Below are 16441 nucleotides of genomic sequence, written 5' to 3' on the forward strand. Positions count from 1 at the left end.
TTACAGCTCGGTTAACCATTTTCTTGTTTTTTCAAAGTAGGCTTCACTCCCAGAGCAGAACCCAATGTGGAGCTTGAACTCACGACCCTGAGATCAAGACCTCAGCTGAGATCAAGAGTTGGATGCTCAATTGACTCAGCCACCCCTGGCGCCCTCCATTTTCTTATTATGACAACTTGACCTGTTAGGCTGTTGAGGAAAATGATCCAAATGATAATGCCATAAAATGGTGATAGTATAGTGTCCCTTTTTTTAAATGCTAAGTGATGCCCTTAGAGGCCCTTAGGGCAGGAAGCCATTAACTGATTTTTATCAAGTCATCAAGACTGTCCAATCCAGAGCTCAGAGGAAAATATCTGAATGATCGCCATTCTAGTTACTAGGTTCTCCGATAAGTGATCAGATCACAGCCTTGAGGTGTAAGCCCCGCCTTCTATCAATAGCTACTAACATCACTTTAATATGGCGTTTCTGGCAACTGTTCTGGTACATTGAACTATCTCAAGTAGAACAGTCAAGCTATTTAAAAATATAAGCAAAAGTTAATTATGTAAAGTGAATATCAAGGCATTTTAAATTAGCATTCATATTCTTGAACAAATGAGAATAAGCAAGTTACTGCATTACATATAGCTACATTTAAATATTTCTGATTCTGAATTATTCCTCTATGTTTTTTATTACATGGATGAAATGAGAAATACGCAGGAAGTCCCGATGACTCCACTGTTCTTAAAACTGAATAGTTAACAACGATACAATGACACTTACCGTGTATTCTGGTCCCGGATGTTCATTTGGGCAAGAGGGGAAAGAAAAAAGAGAGACAAAATGATGATTTAGACCATGTTTATACGCAACACAAAACCACAGAACTAACCAATACCAGTGAATTATAATTATTAAAAATATGTTAAAGAAACCTTCCAAAAATTGAACATTCATAAATATCCTCATGTTTGCTCTCGAAACTCAGATGGTACTCCTGCGGTTGGGCAGATAAGGACTCGAAGACAAGATTCAATTAGCCTATAGGTTTGTGGCTAATTAAAAACCAGAGAGCTGGTATTATAAAGGCAGAATTAAAGACTAATAATTCCAGTGGAGCATTTCATTAACCACAAAGCAAATCTTTTAAGTGGAAAAGCAGCTTTTATAACCAGTAAGAAGAGCCCGTTATGATATTCAAGTAGGGTCTTGAATTTTCGTGTTCGAGGGGCAGGAACCAAACCTTCCAAATCTGGGAGCACAGTTTCTAGTTCAGAATCAACACAGAGTTTATTATGATTCCATGCCAAGTGAGAGGGAAAGCGATCTTATAATTATCCTATTATCCAATTGCAGAAGAAGTAGTTTGGGGGCAGAGACCCATTAGAACCTCTGACATAAGTTATAGTCAAGGTTTTGGGGACTTTTGGGGGAAGCTGTAAAACAAATCAAAATAAACAAACTTGTTTGTTAACAAACCACATCCCCAAATTACTTGGGGACTACTGAGAATATAGGAAGAAATAGGGATCATGAAAACTCTAGACATATCACTTAAAAAAAAAAGTTTCACATTCCTTCTCCATAAGCTACTGACACTTTAAGACAGAAGATGAAATGGGTTAGTGTAATTCCTACCAGCCCCCACGAGGAAGAGTGCTGATCTCAAAGGATGAAGGCAAATGGTGAGAAGGCAGATAGTACGGGGATCTCACAGTCCCGCTTGGATAATAAACCCTGAATTGGGGAAACCTGACCACCGCCATGTTCTACTGCCACACGTGACATGCCGACTGTTAAAAGGACTTACCTGTAATCGTGTAGGGATAATAGTTCCAAGCCTTTTCTGTAACGTAAAATATCTTGGGAACAACAGCTCTAGCCCAGCTGGGCAGTTTGCTAAGAGAAAAGAAAAAAAAGACAATTAGAAAGAGCCTGTCTAGAATCTCACGTGCTCCCACACGTTTCTGGATAAACTGCGAGAGAGAGCTGAGGTGTTCCTAGGCAGCCCTTCTCTCCGCGGGTCACCTCTTCCCCATCCCTCTGGATTTTACCACAGTGCACCATTTTCTGCAGCATTATTCCTTTTTTAAAAAATTTTTTTTTAACATTTATTTATTTTTGAGAGACAGAGACAGACTATGAGCAGGGGAGAAGCAGAGAGAGAGGGACACACAGAATCGGAAGCAGGCTCCAGGCTCTGAGCTAGCTGTCAGCACAGAGCCTGACACGGGGCTTGAACCCACGAAATGTGAGATCATGACCTACACCAAAGTCGGATGCTCAACCGACTGAGCCACCGAAGCGCCCCTACAGCATTATTCCTATGCTCCTTTTTTCTAATGTTTATTTTTTATTTTTGAGAGAGAGAGAGAGCACCCATGCGTGTGCACCCTCCGGGAAGGGGCAGAGAGAAAGTGGGGACGGGAGGACCCAAAGCAGGATCCACACTGACTGCAGAGAACCCGGTGCAGGGCTTGAACTCATGAACCATGAGATCAGGCCCTGAGCCGAAGTGGACGCTCAACTGACTGAGCCACCCCGGGGCCCCTCATATGCTCTTAAAATGTGGGCAGGCGGGTGACAGCCTGGTGTGGGGGACCTCATAGATTTGTTAGCCTGTCCTCTTTGATTTGATTTACAAGGACATGAGGTTTCAGGGACTGCAAGGTGCCGTCGGGAGGGTTTGGCCAGCCTGGCCCTGGTCTCCTAGGACTCACAGGGCAGAAGTGAGAGGGACGGGATATTTAAGACGAAAGAGGGAGGGAGACAGAGGCAATGGTTAGAGCCGGGTGTCAGCTCAACAATCCACAGGAGCAATGTTCTAAAAATGAACTAAAGCAACAGACAGTAATAATTTTAGAGACGTGAAGAATAACAAAATATAGCCCCTGATGACTGCAGTTGGGGAACTTGTGTCCCCTTGGAAGGTACAGCCACATCCCAACTGCGAGCACCTGTGAACTTAACCTGATTTGAAAGCAGGACTTTGGCAGAGGTCATTAAGGATCTCAGACAGAATCTCATTGGATTTAGGGTAGGCCCTCACTCCAGGGACTGGCTTCCTCATCAAAGAAAGGGAGGGAGACTTAGAGAGAGGTACGCATGGAGGGGTGAAGCCACGTGAAGGCAGAGGAAGAGACAGGAGTGGCACAGCCAAGAGCCAAGGACAGTCTCAGGCACCAGAAGCGGGGAGCGGGGCACAGGACAGCCTCTCCCGAGGAGGCCCCAGGAGCAATCACCGCCCACACCTTGAATTCAGACTTCTGGCCTCCGGATTTGAGACAGGACAAATCTGCATTGATTCGACCCAGCCAGGGTGTGGGTCCGTTAAGGCAGCCACTGGAAATAATATAGTGATGGAGCCTCTCCAGGGAGCAAGATTTCCCGGGCGGCCATGAGCAGAAAACATCATTTTTAAAAAATGTTTTTTATTTATTTTTGAGAGAGACAGAGAGAGACAATGTGTGTAGGGGAGGGCCAGCGAGAGAGGGAGACACAGAATCTGAAGACAGGCTCTAGGTTCTGAGCTAGCTGTCAGCACAGAGCCTGACGTGGAGCCCGAACTCATGAACCGCGAGATCATGACCTGAGCCGAAGCCAGACACTCGGCTGACTGAGCCACCCAGACGCCCCCAGAAAACAAATTCTTAAAGAAAACCCAGGGGCACAGGTCTCAAGACCTTTTGTAAACCAAAGACTAATTAAGTTTTGTTTCGTTTTACTTGGTTTTGTTTTCCTTCAAGGGCAAACTCTACAGTAGTACGGGCCCAGAAAATTCTGTAGATGTTATATTTAAATGTATAGTACCCTATTTTCCTTAAATACGTCTGCATGATTTTATTCTACGTCCTTGCCCCCCAACCCCCTGCCTGCCCGCCCATGGCACTGTACCTGGGGGCGTTGCGTCTTTCCAGATGCTACCACTGTTTCTTTTTGTTGTTGTTTTAATTTATTTTTTAAGTTTACTGATTTTGAGAGTGGGAGAGAGAGCAGGGGAGGAACAGAGAGAGAGGGAGAGAGAAATAGAATCCCAAGTAGGCTCTGCGCTGTCAGCACAGAGCCTGATGCAGGGCTCGAACTCACAAACCGTGAGATCATGACCTGAGACGTTCAAATGACTGAGCCACGCAGAGCGCCAACCTCCGCCCGCCCCCCGCCCCTCCCCCCCGCCATTTCGTTTCTTTCCTATCCTGGTGCCTCCAACTTAAGGGTCTGGGGCTCTGGGCCTAGAGGGACATCAGACCCCGAGAAAACACGGACTCTGAGCTCCTGAAGGCCAATGTTGACAATAACTCACGCCAGCTGTGAATTCGAAGCTGACAGAACCAGGAAAATGGGGCCATCGAGCTAACAGAACCCCAAATCCCCAACCTCTCTTGGCCATGGAGTTTGAATGGCAGCCCAAGCCAGAAAAATACTGTGTTGTCTCACATGTCTTCTCAAATTATTTCCCTTATTTCTGACAGTGTCCAGGACCCACTTCTTCTTTTTTTTTTAAAAAGACAAATATGTATTTTCAGTGGCCGGCCGGACCTAACCCAAAGAACTGGGCCGTTTAGCAGGGTCAAATCCAATGGGGGACTCAAAGCTTCCCCGAAGTTGGGGGAATGTCCGACAGAGGCCCCCGCTCCCCAGGGGGCGGGGCGGCGTGGGCAGGCGCATTTGATGATCCGCATCCCAATTCTTCTGGCTGTTCTCCTGCAGAACATCTCACTCCTATAAAATCATCTCTGCAGTAACTGCTCATTTACCTTACGTTCACACTGCCTGAAAGGAAGGAGCTGCTTCCTGACAGGGGTTTTTATAGCTTTTGCCTTTGATTTATCCTTTCTGTCGCTGAAGCTGGAGAGCAAGCAGGGTTGATGTGCAGAGTGGGAAAATCGCGCTGGGCAGGCTAGCAGGAAACGGACCTGAGCAGAACTCCCTCTGGAATCCCCCCTTTCTGCCCCAGAGCCCAGAGTGATGTGTGTCAGTGGTGGGGGAGTGGGGTGTAGGAGGACATGGCTTCTACTCACGGACAAGTGGCTTCCCTGTGCTTTTATTAAGGGGCTGGAACAAAATTGTAGAATCTCCCCCCAAAGAAAGCTAGGCATTTACTAGCTTAGACCAAGTACCAAGGTCTCCCAACAAGCATCAGAGCCCATTCTCCACTGTCTACACTGAGGGTGGGGTTCTGCCCCCACCGCACCCCTCCCCACATGCATTAGGCTCCTGAGGCTCAGCACTCTGGGGCCCCAGCCCCTCCCTCCATAAATCATGCCCTATATCACTTAAAAAGCCTCCCAGAAGAACCACATCCCTAAGCAACAACTCTTTCCTGGAAGGAGGCTGAAAAATACCAGCAGTTTTCCATTCATGTGGAGACCTTTCTTATTTGTACGTGGCCAGAACTTTCGCCTCTAGAATCTTTAGTTCCGGCGTTTCATCTACCAACTCACGCAGGATACGCAACACGAGAATCAGCTATCTTTTCCAAAGAGATGCCCTAAAAAAAAAAAAACCCACGACATTCAGCCAAGAGGGCTGATGCCATTTTATAGGGTTTTTCGAGAAGCCTAGGAAGGGGAACCTTTCACTACAAGCCATGTACCTGGCCAGGGGCAGGAGTTATTGGCCACAAGTTCCATGATACAATATTCAAATATTTTAATCCCACTAACAGACCTTCTCTCGGCCCCACTTCCCCAGAGCACTTCATTATTCAAATCATTTTTGTCTGAGGAAGTAAAATTTATTTTTCCCTGTAGCAATGATTTATCGGGGCTGCAAAGGAAAATGGAATTAAATTAGTTCCCCAATGCTGCTGTCACTTTCATGATGTATACTGTCACACAGCCTCCCATGCTAAGGAGAAGTCTGTCACTCAAACTCACTACCAGGTGTCAAACAAGAGTCTCTGATCTGGAGGGGCGCCTGAGTGGCTCATTCGGTTAAGCGTCTGACTTCAAGTCAGGTCACGATCTCAAGGTTTGTGGGTTCAAACCCTGTGTTGGGCTCTGTGCTAATAGCTCGGAGCCTGGACCCTGTTTTGGATTCTGGGTCTCCCTTTCTCTCTGCTCTTCCCCCGTTTGCAGTCTCTTTCTCTCTCTCAAAAATCAATAAACAGTAATAAAAAAAATTAAAGAGTGTCTCTTTTGAAATGGCAGCACCATTTGAATCATGTCCCCTCGGTCCACTGGCCAGGACCAGACCTCCCAATGGCCCACATCACCACGGCTCAGGCTTCAGAGACACCGAGGAAAAAGGACAGACAGACAGACCAAACTCTGAAGCCTTTACAGAATTGTAAAACGTGCTGATGTGAAATGATACTGTTTCCCAAACGTCTGTCAATGCCCTCCCCCCACCAAAGACAGACTTTTTGAAATGTTTCATTTTTCACTTTTATGTATTTTTTTCCACTTTTAAAGTCTAGTACAAAACAGATCAATGACATACTCAGGTGACCATTCCAATCTACCTGAGACTTTACTGCTTTTAGCACTGCAAGTCCTACAGGCTAGAATTCCTCGGTCCTGGGCAAACTGGTATTGTGGTCATGCTAGAGCACGGGTTCTCACTGGGGGAGAGGAGAATTCACCCCCCCCTCGCCCTGGGGGCATTTGGCCAAGTCCGGAAACATTTTTGGTTGTCACAACTGAGAGGTCGGGGGGGGGGGGGGGGGGGGGGGGGGGGGGGGAGATGCTGTTGGCATCTAGTGGGTAGAGGCTAGGGATGCCACTCAACATCCCACAATGCTCCATGCTCAGGAAAGCCCCCGCAGCAAAGAATTCTCTGGCCCCAAATATTAATAACAGTGCCAAGACTGGGAAACCTGGCCTTGGACGTAAGTGGATACGGTCACCAAACCCTTCTCCCCTGTTCCTTAGGTCTCCCTAAATTACAACTGACCTGATAAATGGCCCCAATATGCAGGCATAATCTGAACTGGTCTCAGCTGAAGCGTGTTTCTTTACTTCCTCAAGAGCTTCCGGAACTGAAACCCAAACCATCCCTCCTTTAGAAGCTTCTAGCCCTTTACAATCCAGATTATTACCAGATTCGCCCTGATATCTAATCTCTCTTTGCAATCTATGTTCATCGGGGAATATTTTTTTGGCTCCAGGAGGTACTGAACATCATTAGGCCAAATGTAGTCTAAATGGAGTCTAATTTCATTTTCTCAACAGGAATCAGAGTTATGATGGACTTCACTAAACTCTTTATTTTAGCTGTTTTACCCATCAACTCATGCAGGCTACGCAGCACTAGAATCAATCACCCTTTGGACTTGAAACATTCCCAGCAGAAAGCCCGCCTGGGTTCGCTCCACTCAGCCTATTCTCCACAGTGTCCCTGTCGATGCTGAGATGGGCTCAGATGCAGCCCATTTAAGGGATTTCTCCAAAGGACTACTACCTTTTAGAACCTTATTTCCCACTGGTCCAGGAGGGATATTCTCACCTTTTCTTTCCAACCTGGCATCTGACAATTATTTGACAATAATCAAATGTCTGTACCCAGAGCCGCGTACGGTGATCTCCAAGTTGGTTACATTTCTTCTCCAGCTGCCGGGATTTATTCACTTACTCTTCTTAATGATTGTTCTGGCTGGTCTTTGAGTTCCCCTCGTAATTTAACTTAGAGACCACCACCGCTCTCCCTACCTAAAAGAGTAGTTTAGGGGGACCTGGGTGGCTCAGTTGGTTAAGCCGGCTTCGGCTCAGGTCATGATCTTGTGGTTTGTGGGTTCGAGCCCCGCATTGGGCTCTATGCTGACAACTCAGAGCCTGGAGCCTGCTTCAGATTCTGTGTCTCGCTCTCTCTCTGCCCCTCCCCCACTCACGCTCTTGCTTCTCTAACACTTAACAATTGTTTTAAATAAATAAACATTACAAAAATGAAATATTTGATATTCGCATATATTATGGCCGCTGTGCACGGTCGCTCTCAACCAGAAGGGAGGTTCCTCCAGGACAGGGACCCCCATTCTGGTCCCTGCTGCATGCCCAGCACCTAGGACAGTGCCTGGCACACAGCAGGCAGCAATAAATATTTCCTGGATGACTACTGGTTGACTCTGAACATTCAATAATGACCATAAAGATTCTTTCAAACCAGCAAGGAAACAAACCATCAGATCATAATCTTGGACGCTGACAATTTCTCTGTGACCTGTAGCCTGGGCAGCAGGGCTCTCTCCAGGCCACACAAGCGCTGGGCACCGAGCTCTTCCTTTGCACACGATCTAAGAGATGAGGTCGATCTGCCTGGCAGATCTGGAAGACGTGGGAGACGAGAAAGGACCCGTGAAAGAAAGAGCCAAGCCCTGGCAACAAAGCTGGACCGGTGAGCTGGGAGGCAAAGTGACCAGCCGGCGGCATTGCTTGTCCAGTCAAACAGGACTTGTGGCTTGAGGAAGCTGGACCCTCTCTTACCCAGAGAGACACAGAGGCCAGCAGAGGTAGCCCTGGACGTCCAGAGCCGTGTACCAGGAAAATGTTGTCCTTCATGCAAATCGACTCAGGCATGCGGCGGCATCACCGCTCGAAGCTGGCATCCCTCCCTGACTGGCAGCTGCCGGCACAGCCTAATTAATCCAGCAGCCGTGGTGGGGAAGAACATGACACTTCATGACTGAAAAACAAGCCTAAAAATAGGCTCCATCTTTTCTCCCATGGCCCTCTACCCCACCCCTGGGTCCCTCCCCTCATGGGCTCCATGGGAAGGGCCGGGCAAGATGTTGTAGATGAAGAGAAAACGAAAAGGGACCAAAGACAAGACCCACCCGCGTCGGATTTGGGGAGACAGGTTTTATTTAGAATCACTACTCGAGAGACTGATGACTCTTGCCTCCTTTCCCTGGATGCCATTTGAAACAGGGATTTTTTTTTTTTTTTTGAAGACAAGCCAAGAAATACCACTCATTTGGTTAACTGAACTGGATTGAAGGCCCAAGGACAATCACCAAATGTACTAACGCACGAGAAGTAATGTAATGTTCCGAGTGTATGAAGCAACCGCCATAATGGACTGCGCACCCAGCAGTGTATCAGACGCCGCCGTTGGGAGGGGCTGGAGGAATCCTAGTCCCTAGGGGATGAGACAGAAGTAATTAAAGGATGGATGGCAGATTCAAAAGACATCCTACTCGATTTAAAAATGGGCGATGGACAACAACGGCCATTTCTCCAATAAATGGCCAATGAGCACCAGAAGAGACGCTCAACAGTCATCATCAGGAGGGAAGTGCCAATCGAAACCAAAACGAGGTACCACTTCACACCCACAAGGATGGCTACAATCGAAGAGATGGACAATAGCAAGGGTCGGTGATTATGTGGAGACATGGGAGTCCTCACACATTTGCTGGAGGGGATGTAAAATGTGGCCACTTTGGAAAACAGTCTGGAAGTCCCTCTCCCCACTCACTGGTAGCCCACGCCTGGACTGGAAACTCGGTGGGATGCTCATGTTTGGGATTTGGGAGTAAGTGGTAGAATGAAATAAAGGGGACAATTTGGAGCCATCCACGGCAGTCGTGGTGGCGTCGGCAGAATGCTGCTGTCTATCTGCTGCCCTTGGCCCCTAGCAGGTGCCCTGATAGCTGGAGGTAATTCTGTGCGTCACTAACTTCCTTCCATGAAACGTCCTCTCTGCTCAGGTCAGACTCAGAAAGGAGGCTCTGACTACCCAGGCTCTGAGCAGCTCCAGTAAGAACAGGCTGATAAACCAATCTCTAAATGTGATTTGCCTTCCCATATAGATCGATGGAAGGAAGGCGCCTGGGTGGCTCAGTCAGTTGAGCGTCCAACTCCAGCTCAGATCATGATCTCATGGTCTGTGAGTTCGAGCCCCACATTGTGCTCTGTGCTGACAGCTCAGAGCCTGGAGCCTGCTCCGGATTCTGGGTCTCCCTCTCTCTCTGCCCCTCCCCCACTTGTGCTCAGTCTCTGTCTCCAAAAAATAAACAAATGTAACAAAAAAATTTTAGATTGATATAAGAAAGAGAATTCACTCACTTTGCCAGCTCATGAATCCGGGTTCCTGGGACAGAGATATTTCTCGGTGTAAATTATTAAATGGGCACTATGACGTCTTAGCTAATGCCAGGTCAGTTCTCAGAACCCACTTCCCTGTGACTGGTAAAGGGATCTCCAAGATGCCACCCACAGGAGCATAAGAATTATTCAGAGCTGAAGACATTTGAGAATCAACAGTTGCAGGAAGATGCTTTCATTGAACTGCCCTTATCAGCATAAAAGCCAAGAACTCAAAAGAATTCAGCTCATAAATCCCCTCCCCAGGAGTCTCAGAGCCAGAGATAGACTCCTATCACCAGAGATGAGAAGTAAGCGCCAGATAAGAAACTGCCTAAGCAGACACTGTCACAAAACTATCTTATCTCCTATCCGCCTCCCTAAAGCTGTTTACTTTTCCTGAAAGCCATTTGTTTCTTCCAGAAGAGACTTTTCCCTAGCCCTCCCTCTACTATTAAAATGGTATGTAAGCCCCAATTCTATTTTTCAGGGTGCTCCCAGGTACATCCGTGAATAAAACATGTGTCTTTTCTCCCACTAATCTGTGAGTTTTTGTTTAATTTGCAGGCCCCCACACACGGAGCCTAAGTGGGCTGAGGAAAAGATCTTCCTCCCCAACGCTGCTCACAAGATGGACGGACAGACTCACAAACACTAGACATTGTCAGCCTAGATCCTGCTTTGATCAGAAGCCAAGGGCCGTGTGTTATTTACTAAGCGACTCTCTCCAACAGAGGAACAATACACTATACACTTAAGGTTTTAACAAATACCTATTTAGTGAATTTCAATTACATAGCAGCCTGGCCACAACAGCAGACCCGTGAGCTGTGCGTGCAGACACCACTAACTCAAGGTGGCTCCAGTGTGTATCAAAGAAATGGATGGATTTGGCGTTGTTTTCTGATTACGGGAATCCGTCTTCTTATTTGATAGTATGCCACATAGATGTTTTTTCTTTTTCTCTTACTAACCCATATTCTCCCTGGTCCTAAGCGATGTGCCATACTCTTCCAAATATACCAAGAGTCTTTTAAATTATAAAATGACGGACCTAGTTCAGACTCACGCAAAGGGAACAGAAAGTACTTTTCTCCAATGTCTCACCAGTTACTCATTTATGTACGCCGGAGGTGAGTCAGGATAATGTCTGCAACTTACTTTCAGCATAGAAAATTAGGGCTGAAAAGGATCTGAAAGGGTGCCCAGTTTAACCACCTTTGCGATGTTCGGATCTGCTCAAGGACAGTCTAGGTGGGTGCTCTGCTCATATTCAAGTTTCCCCAACGACAGCATAACTGACTCAAGGCGTCCATCTGTGTTCTCACACACGCACTTAGATTTCCTCCTTAAACGGATCACCCACTGGTCTTGGTCCAATTGGTCCTTTGGAGGTCTTATCAAATATGCACATCTAGTCCAATCCTTTTCCCACATGCCTACACCATTACACACCCTGAGTCCTGCCTTTCCAGCTTAAATGTCCTTGGTTTTTTTCAGTCATTCTTCACATCATTTGGTGGTTTACTAATCTGAAAATTCCTATTAATAATTTTGGAAAAATTGAATAAGTAGAGGGGACTTGCCCCACTAGATACCAAGCCTCATCATAAGGCTAAATAATTAGGGATTTTAGGATTATATTCTCGAATATTATTTTAGAAACAACCCTGTTGGCATTTTAATTAGACTTGCATTAAATTTATAATTAATTTGGGAATTGATGGCAACTTTCTAATATGGCATTTCCTATCCATGAACATTACCACTTGTCTAGGGTTTTGTTTTGGGTGTCTTGGGGGGGCTTTTTTTTATGTTTTTATTTATTTTTGAGAGAGAGAGAGAGAGAGAGAGAGACAGTGTGAACAGGATAGGGTCAGAGAGAGAGAGAGAGAGACACAGAATCCGAACACAGGCTCCAGGCTCTGAGCTCTCAGCACAGAGCCAGATGTGGGGCTTGAACCCACCAAACCATGAGATCATGACCTGAGCCAAAGTTGGATGCTCAACTGACTGAGCCACCCAGGCGCCTCTGGGTTTTTGTTTTGGTTTTGTTTTGTTTTGGTAAGCTTTAAACCTAGTGTGGGCTTGAACTCATGACTCTGACCAGAGTCACATGGTCCACTCACTGAGCCAGACAGGTGTCCCTTTGTAGGGTTTTTAAAAATGTCCTCCATTAGGATGTGGCTGGCTCAGTCAGTGGAGCATGAGACACTTGGTCACAGGATTGTGACTTTGAGCCGCACGTGGGGTCTGGAGCCTACTTAAAAAATATAAAAATGTCCCTCACTACTCTTTTGTATTTTTCTCAGAAAAATGTTGTATATCTTGAGGATTGATTACTGCGTTCCTTTAAATTTCTTTGCCTATCCTATTTCCATTATAAAGGATTCTTTTTAAGAGAAAGAGAGAGGAGAGGAGAGAGGAGAGGGAGAGAGATAAAAGATCCCGATCAGGCTCCATGCTCAGTGGGGTTTGATCCCAAGACCCTGGGATCATGACCTGAACCAAAACCAAGAGTTGGCAGCTCAACAGACTAAGCCACCCAGGTGCCCCTCTAACGGAATTTTTTAAATATTACATTTTCCATTTATTGTTCCTGCTGTATAATAATGCTGATGTACATGGATTTGATCCCCAGCAATCTTGCTGAATTCTCATATTGATGTTAACAGTCTGGTCGAGTCATGATTTATTATTATTATTATTATTATTATTCAGAAGTGTTTGATCTGCTAATCTTTTATATGGGCTTTTCACGTCTGTTCTTAACAGATAGATTGGTCTATAAGTTTCCTTTTTGCAGGAAACTGTTAGGTTTTATTGTCAAGGTCCGTGTGGTAGAGACTGTCAGTTACCTTCCCAGCAGTCTCCATGCCTTTTGGACATCTTTCTCTCTCTCTTTTTAAGACTTTTATCTTTAAGTAATCTCTACACTCAATGTGGGGCTTGAACTCACAACCCAGAGATCAAGAGTCACATGCTCTACCCTGAGCCAGCTGGGTGACCATCTCTTTTCATCACAGAGGAAAATCTTACATCTCATTGGCCAGAACTAGGTCACATGGCCATCCCTAGCTGCAAAGGTGGCTGGGAAAGGGAGTATGGACATTTTTATCCCATGAATTATTTAAAATTTTTTACATTTCTGAATGAGGAAGTTGACTTGTTGTCAGTTTCTTATAATGCTTTGTAACCAGCTAATAGGATCGACATGATACTGACTTTCTGGTAGTTGTTGAGACTGATTTCTGGCCTAGTGTAGAGTCAGTTTTTTGTACATTTTCATGTGTTTCTGAAAAACATGTTGGTGGGCACCTGGGTGGCTCAGTTTGTTGAGCGTCCAACTTCAGCTCAGGTCACGATCTCACGGTTTTTGAGTCTGAACCCCGTGTCGGGCTCTGCACTGACAGTGCTGAACCTGCTTGGGAATTTCTGCATCCCCCGCCCGCCCTCCTGTCCCGCCCCTGCTCGCACTCTCTCTCTCAAAAATAAATAAACATTAAAAAGAAGAAGAAAAATAAAAAGAAAAGCGTGTTGGTATCAGGATCTATTAATGTCCATTACAGCGAAGTTCTAATTCTGCTGTTTACATCTGCTCTACGTTTGCTGGATTAATTTGGCTATTTGCTCTAACCATTTATTAAACACGCGTGTTAAAATCTCCAATCATAACTTCAGGCTATCTGTGATTTTGGCAGTGCGATCCTATGTTTGTTGAGCTGGTTCAGGCGTAGGATTTAACTCACATGTCTTTATTGTAACCACTGATATGCTTTGATTTATCTTACCCTCAAAATTTATGGGCTTTTATAAAAGTTTATTTCTCTATTTTGAGAGAAAGAGAGAGAGTGGGAGCAAGCCCAGGGGAGGGGCAGAGAGAGAAGGAAAGAAAGAATCCTAAGCAGATTCCACGATACTGGTGAAGATCCCAGCGCGGGGCTCAATCCCATGAACCGTGAGCGCATATCAAGAGTCCGATGCTTAACAAGCTGAGCCACCCAGGCGCCCCCCCCAAATTTGCGTTTTCTGTTGACCATGCTTTTTGTAGGCTTCTTTCTGTTCTTAACTCTGCTTTCTATTGGATTGATGACATTTTCTCTTGGAAGTTCTGTAGTGTTTTACCATTTATGTAGAGGTCATCTTTACATTTTTGAATATGCGCACATGCCTCTAAGGTTTTAAATCAATCACCATTTCTCTCCTCTTGAACAACAGTAGCAACTTACAGTGTTTTTTACTATAATTACTACCCTCTCCTCTTCTATTATTGTCCGTTATTTAAATTCCAAGAATACAGGTCCATTGGCCGTATTCTTTAAAATATCCGATGCTCATTCAGACTTGCCCCGATGTTTACCAATTTCTTGGTTTATTAATTTTGGATCTTCTCCTCCTCCTCGGGCTCAATTTCCTTTGACTTCAAATACAACCTTTAGTAGTCCTGTCCATGTGTGCCTCTGAGTGTTAGTCTCTCTGGGGACTCGATTGTCAGGGACAATTTTTATGTACGACTCTCAGCTCCAACCCCCCAGGTCCACATTTCCTGTCCCCTTATGGGCATGACATTCCCCTGCGTGTCAGTTCTGACATATCCCAGGGTCTGGAGCAATAGCTCATCACTTCCTCACTGTGGTTTGCGTTTCCTCTTTATTTCTGGTACCTGAGGATTTCCCTTTCTTTGTTTTGAGCTCAGCTTTATATTGTTATATTTCATCCTGTGTTTGTCATAGGAGGGGGGGGTCCACATTAATCTTTTTAGTTTCTATTACTGGAAGTCCAGTTATGCTATTTATAACAAATTTCCCTCTTCCTAATGTTTATTATTCTCCTTTAAAATAAACATCATATATTCCGCTAGAGAAAACAGCCACGACAGAGACAGCTGGACACTTCTCGCTCTGTTTCAGGAAAAGATAGAATTTATTTTTTTAAAGTTTTTATTTATTCATATTGAGAGAGAGGGGGGAGGAGGGCCAGAGAGAGATGGAGAGAGAATCCAGTGCTATTAGCGAGGAGCCTAATGCAGCAAGGACTCGATAACGCAACCTGTGGGATCATAACCTGAGCTGCGATCAACAGTTGGGCACTCGACCAGCTGAGCCACCCAGGTGCCCCAGATATGAAGTTTTCTAATTTGTTTTTTAAAATCTGGTACGAAGGGAACATTTCCTAAGCAATAATTTAGGAAAAGGCAATTGTCTGCCAAGAAATGGAATTTTCCATAGGTCTGCCTCTATTTTCTTACATCACCCTCACTTCTCTGTGCTCTGCACAGGTGATTCCGGCTTCGTGTTCGATTTTCACGCTCCACACTAGGAATGCCAGAACAGCATATTGAGAAACCAGGTCCTGTAAGGAAGTCATCCCCAGGCCAGTCCTAGACCTCGGCTAGCTACCCTTGCAAACTGGCAGCTGGCTAGAGGCCGAACTGGTTCCAACTCCTGCGAATTCACAGCTCCTAATAGATGAATAAGATCAATCTCATTTGCATTGCATCATGACTCAGGAATTCCCTGATACTGCGTCCCCGGGTAGATGAAGACACGTTAGTTTAATCAGCCCATGGCCTCCACTGGCAGGATGCTGGCCGGAGGGATTTCCATATACCGTAGTGACAGGACCCAAATGCACCCATCGAGAACGAACAGTCCACTTGAGCTTGCTGGAAGGTGGGGGCCGTGTGAGCATATGGGCAGAATCCCTATGTGGCTCCTCTCAGAAAGGTCTCATGGTCAAGGCAAAAAGAATGGGCAAATATTCATGAGTATCAGTGAACGAGCTGGGTCACTGTCCAGTTATAATGCAGGAAGTGCTTTCCGAGTAATCACATACGGGTCAATCAGAGGAGCCGTTGGTGGGGGTATAGAGAATGCACAGAAATGGTAGCAAAGACCACACCAGTCATCCACTGGTTCCCTGGAACACACAGTTATTCTCAATAAAATATATTTCCAAGGAATATGCAAATGTCCTGAGCCAGAAGAGAAATAAATGGAAGAAAACAGGCTGGAAGACTGTATAGGGTGGGGAGATCAGACGAGCCCCAGTACTCAACTGTGCCATTAACGGTAAGAAAACAGCAAGAGATTCAAGAACACACTTTGCAGGGCGCCTGGTGGGTTCAGTCGGTTAAGCATCCGACTTTGGCTCAGGTCATGATCTCACGGTTCGTGGGATCGAGCCCCTCATCGGGCTCTGTGCTGACAGCTCAGAGCCTGGAGCCTGCTTCAGATTCTGTGTCTCCCTCTCTCCCTCCCTCCCTCTCTTCCTCCCTCTCTCTCTTTCTCTCTCTCTGCCCCTCCCCTGATCACATTGTCTCTCTCTGTCTCTCAAAAATTAATAAAATGGGGGCGCCTGGATGGCTCAGTTGGTTAAGCCTCCGACTTCGGCTCAGGTCATGATCTCAAGTTCGTGGGTTCGAGCCCCGA

The 16441-nt window shown here is 45.9% G+C and overlaps 1 protein-coding gene across 5 annotated transcripts in view; it reads right to left on the bottom strand.

Moving 5' to 3' along the window:
• The window catches only part of PITPNC1 (phosphatidylinositol transfer protein cytoplasmic 1), a 229136-nt gene that overhangs the window by 116577 nt on the left and 96118 nt on the right, over positions 1 to 16441 (bottom strand). For all 5 annotated transcript variants that reach the window (XM_029928135.1, XM_029928136.1, XM_029928134.1 and 2 more), the window contains exons 3-4: positions 1799 to 1887; positions 772 to 779 (exon numbers count right to left, since the gene is read on the bottom strand). In XM_029928135.1, coding sequence (XP_029783995.1) covers positions 772 to 779; positions 1799 to 1887 — 97 coding nt within the window. The remainder of the gene's footprint in view (positions 1 to 771; positions 780 to 1798; positions 1888 to 16441) is intronic.

Source organism: Suricata suricatta, chromosome 17, assembly GCF_006229205.1.
Source record: "Suricata suricatta isolate VVHF042 chromosome 17, meerkat_22Aug2017_6uvM2_HiC, whole genome shotgun sequence".
Classification (NCBI taxonomy): Eukaryota; Metazoa; Chordata; class Mammalia; order Carnivora; family Herpestidae; genus Suricata; species Suricata suricatta.